At 40.2% G+C, this 7,006-nt stretch overlaps 1 protein-coding gene across 1 annotated transcript; it reads left to right on the top strand.

The window, feature by feature from the left end:
- Nucleotides 1-1,027: 1,027 nt before the first annotated feature.
- TMEM231 (transmembrane protein 231) lies at nucleotides 1,028-4,480 on the top strand (the record flags this gene model as incomplete). Its single annotated transcript, XM_009573870.1, has 6 exons — nucleotides 1,028-1,156; nucleotides 2,111-2,254; nucleotides 2,529-2,610; nucleotides 2,744-2,845; nucleotides 3,733-4,182; nucleotides 4,229-4,480. Coding segments are annotated over 5 exons (651 nt in total), but the record flags the coding sequence as incomplete, so codon positions are not given.
- Nucleotides 4,481-7,006: the final 2,526 nt, after the last annotated feature.

A 7,006-nucleotide genomic window follows, 5' to 3' on the forward strand; every position in this document is an offset into this window, starting at 1 on the left:
CTGGGTTGGAGAGTGGGACCAGGGGAGCGGCAGTGGGACCAGGGGATGAGCGTTGGCAGTGCCGGTGAACAGGCGGCCTGTCATGCATTGCCACCCTTAAGTAGCAGCAGCTTCATGCATAACCTCGTGCCTCACAGCAAAATTCGCTTGGGACAAGTGATTTTTAACCAGTCCAGTTTTACTCCCTCTCGGTGTTATAGAATCACTTATGTTGGAAAAGACCCGTAAGATCATCAAGTCCAACCATTAACCTGACACTACCAAGTCCACCACTAAACTATGTCCCTAAGCGCCACTGTGGTTGCATGAACACATCAGTTTTCTTACCTCAAATCAGTTGCGCCCCGCCAACCTTCCCCACCGCGTGGCTTATCATCATCTGAAGTTTGCAGGGGTTGATAGGTAGCCCCTGGTTTTGAAAGCAGGTATGTGTTTTCTAAAGCACATAGCCTCTGCCTTGCAGCCATTGTTCCTTCTGGGATTCAACAGTGGCAGTTATTTTTCCATGTTACCTCTGTTATGAGTCCTGTTATCCTTGCCGATAGCTGAAGTACTGGGCATTTGTAGCACAAAAGTATAGCAAGACTTGGCTCACAACCAGGAATTGGCATACAGAGGCCATTAAGAGGCAGGCTGCAATGGCAAGAGGCAAAAGCCTGACCATCAATCACACATTTGTACGGGATGTGACAGAAGATCCAGCACTAAGATACGCTTTGTGGCATGCAAGGGAGATGGCTGGAATGGCATAGGGCAGAAAAGACCTTGAAGAGTCTGATGAGCTCTCCCTCCATGGGGGGGCATATGAGACATTGTATAACAGACAAAATTGCAGGCTTCTTGCTTGTCTCTAGTCCTGTGTCTATAAAGTCAAGCAGCTTTTTATTGCTTTCCTAACTATGCAGTTTATTTGCTTCCTTAGTATGTGCATGCTGCAGTTGTGGAGATCCCCTGGGGTTTTACCTTTTTTGGTTTTCTTTCTAACAGAAGTTCCTGTCTTCAAAAAAAAAAATTCTTATTCTTTTAGACTAGAGAAGAAGACAAAAATCAAGATGGCAAAATGGATCAGTTGCATTTTAAATTGGAACTTCCGCTACAACCTACAGAGGATGTAGTTGGTGTTCAGCTGATTCTACTCTTTTCCTACGAGCTTTATGTAAGCATTTTTAGTTTTACTTGTTGTGACATAGACACAGTGTAATATTCCAGTAGTGGTTATGCAAAGGATGAAAGAAACTTTCCACATTTAAAATTCGTATGTAAAAGATTTATTCTACTAACAAATATTTAATTTTCTACTCCTCTGCTGGGTCATTCCTAGTCTAGCTCTGTTGCGTATTTTGATATGTTTTGTTAGAAATTTTTTTTTTAAGCTTCATTTTTTAATTTTTTTAATTTTTTTGGGGCTGTAGAGCAGCATAGAGGACAGATCCACAACAGTGGATATCAGTGTGGGTGGCACCAGGAAATAACTGAGAGTCTTGCAGTAGGCAGAAGGATGTGCATTCTTACATACTGCTGTGTTTTGACCACTAACCAGTCAGTTTTCTGAGGTGGAGAGGCAGGCTGTTGCAGCAGCCTAAAACTCCATAGAGTCAGCGATTAGTATCACAGAGAGTTCCAATATTCACAACACCTTTCTTTTACAGTAAATGTAAAATTTTCCTTCAGATTGAGTGGTTGATAAGGGCTAAGGAACTTCCTTGTTTGGTCCTTATTGCAGAGCAGGAGTCCTTAGCCGGCTTTGACTGCTGAGTATTCTAAAGGGTGTCTCCAATTAATGTGTTTACTCATCTTGCTGCTTTTCACATGTTATGGCAAGTCAAATCTTTCTGTCATTAGCCACAGACTGTTGGACTTCACTGAATTTCCTGTGGAACTTGGGTTTATAAAGTTAGTTAACTAACAACTAAGGTAGTTCACTTAAAAAAAAGTAATTAATATTTCTTATTTGGTGTTCCCTTGTTTAGACAAATGTGACGATCTGAAACTTGGGAGTCAGGGAAAAAAATCAAATCCATGTAGAATATCTGTAGAAACAAAGAGATAGAAAAGTGTTTTGTGTTCCCCCCCATCTCTAAATTCTCTTTTCTCGTGTTCACCATTTCAGAGAATGTCAACACTTGTGATGCAGAGCATGGCTTTTCTTCAGTTTTTTTCTCCTGTGCCAGGGTCTCAGCTCTATATGAATGGAGACCTGAAACTGAACCAGAAGCAATTACTTAACCATTGTGGACTGGATACCAGATACAATGTGAGGAAACTTTTTTCCTTCCTCATCAATTTCCCCCCCTCTTTATCCTCCTAGTACCATAATTATTTGTACTCCTGCACAGAGTGGACCCTAGAACTTTGGAACTGGTGTTTTCTTGTTAGGCTGAAAGGTGGAAGAGGTTATTCTGCCAAAATGTTCAGTCTGATGTTTACGTGCATTCCTTCAAGGGCATGGTTACTTTGCGTAAGAAACTCAGTAGAATTACTTTCTTAAAGAGTGTACAAATAATGCAAGCATCTCCTTGTTGTAACAGGTGTCTGTGGTCAATGGCACAAGTCCTTTTGCGAGTGACTATGATCTAACAAACATCATTGCAGCATATTGGGATAGAAATGGTAAGCCTGAATGTGTAGCTGCGAATTACAGGACAGTAGTAGTTATCGAATTGGCAGCTGTTCTGTGAGGATTTGAGTTCTGTATTAAGACTGAAAAGCCCCTTAACCTGGATGTTTCCTTTCCCCATTTCAGTGACAACAGTCTTTTCAGATCCCAACCCTGTCTGGATGACTGGAAGAGCAACAGATACACCATTTATCATTAATGCCACTATTCATTACCCAATGGAAGTTATCTTATATCCTTTGAAAACTGCATAAACTGTGACATAACTGGGTTGCATTATTTGGGCCTTCACATATAGGCCAAATAAAAACTGTTTTCTTCTAGACTTGTTGCTAAACTTTTCCTTCGTTAGCTAAGCAAATGCTATAGTTCTGGAGTTAACTGAATACCTATTTGCCAGTTCCTCCAGATCGTTCTCCTTGTGTAACCATTTTTTGCCTTTCTCTACTGGGAACCTCTATTGCTTTTCAGTCTTACTAAACTGGCCTTTAAGGCAGTTTCTTAGTCATTTACAGTCAATATCTTTAGTAAGTCTTGCTTTGCTCCTGCAGCACCTGCTGTCCCAGTCAGTCATGGATGCCACTAGCAAAGCATAATACTGTATTCTGTGACTTAAAGCAAATCATTAGAAATCTGTATGCAAGGTAAGCTCACCAAATAATAACCCCCGCAGCAGATGCAGCAAATCTGTTTTGTGCAGAGAGAGAGACCTGAAATTTTTTTGTCTACAAAATAACTCTTCGTTCATTATGTTCTTTACTCATTTTCTCAGACAAGAACGAGCCTGTGTTTAAAAGATCTGTATGGAGCACATTTCTTACAAGTTTTGTTTACCTGCCTGAGTATTACCAAGTAACTACTTTCTGTTGAGTCAGGGACGAAATAGGCACTTTCCACAGAATTGATTTAACTGTTTTCTAGGACAGACATTCTCTGCAGCTTTTGTTACATACTACAGTAAAAGGCTTTTAGGGGTTTCCATGGCTCAAAGGCTTTGCATTTGCCATACAAACTGGTATCTAATGAGTTTTGTGCCTTTCCACCTCTGAGCTCCTTTGTTTAATTATTGCAGTGGTAGTATCAGAAGCTTCTTCATTTACACTCCTTGACTTTCTTTAAATATCAGCCAGGATTTTGGGAAATTATTAAATTTGCCTGGATGCAGTATGTCAGCATTCTCCTTATCTTTCTTTGGGTGTTTGGTAGGATTAAAATGTTTGTGTTCCAGAATCAGGTGTTGACTACAACTCCAATATCACCAGTTCTGCCGGTGTCTCCAGTACTGTCCTACAAACAGCACCAGTCCTGAGGAGATGCCTGAGAACACTTTAAAGAAATGCAGTTCAAAAATAAATACCTGCTTTTATTCTCTATGCAGTTTTTACTTTGTAAGATCAGAACTTTGTAAGTATGTTCCAAGTATGTTCTGTTTGTGCTTCCTTTTTAAAATACATGTTCATTCATCTGTTTCTCTGGGAACACTGCTTTGGGACTGAAAATTAATATTTTTGTCAGTTAAAGAAGAACCTAGGGTTTTTTGCAACTGGAACATGCTTCAAAAACCAGTAGAAAGCAATGAGACTGCTTTTGCATTATCTTAATTTTGCTAAGCCTTGAAGACTGAAAATAATATGCTAACAGTAACAACATAAGCCATTTTTACTGTCTTGTAAATTAATTACTGCTGAGTTAGAGTTCTGTCAAGAGCTATTTGTACATGCATTTATATGCACTATGAAAGGAATGTGGAAAAAAGTATGGATGAGTTCGTGTCAGAGCCACACTTCTGTAACTGTGGCTGTATGTGCTCACTGGTTTAGTTATTAAATTGGATGATGGATAATTCAAGCTTGATGTGAGAAACTGGGTTGTGGGTGATAGTGTCTGCAAGGTTTGGCATTAGTTGGCATTATTACTGTAGCACTAGACCATTAATTGTGAATTGGCAATAGTAAAACAGAAAAGCCTGGTATTTATTTAAGGAAAACTAACAAAAAAATAGAGACGCTTCAGAGTTCCAAAGCAAGTGAATAATTACTTTCAGAACTTAAATGGTAACTTAGAACAGATAAAAATTAAATCAATTATAATCACCTGGTAAGCACTGAAAAAAGACCCTCATTCTTGATTGGGGGGGCGGGTAGGGAAGATTATTTAATTTTATTTTCTCTTTCTGGGCTTACTTTTTATGCCAGACAAGCTTAAAAGAGAAAACAACAAAATTTCCATTATGTTTTCAGTTTTGTAGTTAAGATTTAATTCTAGCAAAGCAGTGTTATGGCAGGAGAGCATCTAAAAACCATTCTAGATGCTAGTTAACAAAATTCTGAGTGTCTTTGGTTCTCTTGAACTCTTAAGACATGGTGCAGCTATGAAAAGTGAAAGAGCAACTTGTATAGCAGTACCCCATCTTTTCGCCGTTGTCCTCTAGAATTCAACATCCTGGCAGTTTGGAGACCTGCCTATTCCTTTTTCTTTTCTCCTCCAGCTTCTTTTTGAACTTCTGTTTAAGCTTATTTTAAACTTTGTAGTCTTGCAGCTTGCATTTCTCCCAACTTTTACATGCTGGAGGGACTCCAGCCTATTCTTCAATGCAAGTGAAACATTAATGTGGGGAGCCACGTCTTGGTTACTCAACACACTTTTGTGCTTGTGAAACTTACGTACTTATATGTGAATTGTAAATTATTGCAAGGAGCATTCACTATATATATACATATATTTTTTTTGGTTTGAAATCTCCAGTTTGCTCTTTGAAGTCTGTACCTGGCAGCCTAGGACTACTGATAACTTCATATCAGAGTGCACAGAGTCAAAGCAACTGTCTACTGCTTTTTAGTGTTTCTAGGCTCTACATAGGATGAATGAAGGGGCCTGTGAGCTTGTTTCCCCAATATCTCAAGCTGATGTACATCTGGTCTGCTGTAGTCCCACTTCTCCTTTGCAGTGGTAACAGTGCTTGTGTGACTGCATGAGTTAATTCAGGGAGTTCATCATGGTGAAGATCATCCTTACCAAATATACTCACTTTTTCAGACAAGTCAGTTCCCTGAACAAACTTGGTATGGGTCTGCACAAGCATTAGGGTGGGCATAAGCAAGGGACAGAAATCTATGGAGAGACCATAGAACCCCATTTTAAGGGTTTGAGCTGTTGTACTCCCACAAAAATGGAATGCATAACAGCGCTCCAAGCTGAGCAGAAGCCTGTTTAAGGTAGCAACTGGAATGTGGAGGATAATGCCAGAAAACAACAATAATACTGGGAGACTCCATTACCCCCATCTCACTTTTCTCTCCTGTTGTATCCTTCCACATTAAGTTATGACAAATGATGCTGCTCAGAGCAACAGTTCAGTGAATGCGTATGAGATAAGAAATGGTGAATAGGTCTGGTTCAGGAAATACAGAGAAAAAGATCCTTTTGTCTATTTTCCTTTAGAAGGAGAAAGCTGGAAAAAATCCTCTACAGTAATTTAAGAGGAGAACTATTTAAGTTAAAAGGAGGAAATCAAAAAAAGTTAATTGCTTGCAGGTAGCATGTAACTGTTTAGTATGACCTGAAGCAATCCCTGCATTTCTTTCTTCTGAAAGAGGCGCGTTTCATGAGTGGAACTAATAAGTGAATGCAGTGTAGAAGGAGCAGTAAAGGCAGATGTGACTACAGCAGGGAAGAAAACCTGTTTGTGATACCTCTGCTGTGGTAACCCTGGATTACTTTTATACTGACCATAGTTCATGGTTCATAGTTCTGACTCCTTTTTCAAGCTTGGAGAGGCATTCTACTTCTGTAAGTAACCAAGCAACGGAAAAAAGGTAGGTAAGATTTTATGGCTGTAGCAATAAACTGAAGTACAAAGAAAAAATATACCTGAGAATCCACTGCAACTAGCATTAAAGGAGCTTTAGGAAGGAGGAGTCTTTCTCAGAAGGCTCTCTGTGAGGACTCTTCCTTTAGCTTGCTAAGCAACAGAAAATAAAAAGACGAATAAAAATACCATTGCAATCCACCACAGTGCCACTCCACAGATCTTCTGTGTGCACGTACGCCAGAGAGCAATCTAAGTGCTGTTCATTGAGAAGGGACACAGAGGCATGTTAGCATTAATCAGGTTTCTGTAAGTGGCTCTGTAAGAGGCAGAAGTAAGTAGCTAGTTAAAAGTCCTGTCCATAAATAAAAGGGGGAATGCGGACTGTAAGAGCTATGCTTCAGGTGTTTTTTAAGAGGTGATGCTAGGATGAAAGAAACCACCTCTATGCTTATTTCTTAACTACCCGAGCAGCCTGTTTGTGAGGTTAGGACCTCTCAGTTCTCCTCGCACGAGGCAGGCAGGATGCGGCCGCGCCGCGCGCGGCCCTGTGGGGCTGCGGGTGGGCCGGACCGGGGGCG

This window comes from Fulmarus glacialis, unplaced genomic scaffold (assembly GCF_000690835.1).
Source record: "Fulmarus glacialis isolate BGI_N327 unplaced genomic scaffold, ASM69083v1 scaffold18213, whole genome shotgun sequence".
Taxonomy (NCBI): Eukaryota; Metazoa; Chordata; class Aves; order Procellariiformes; family Procellariidae; genus Fulmarus; species Fulmarus glacialis.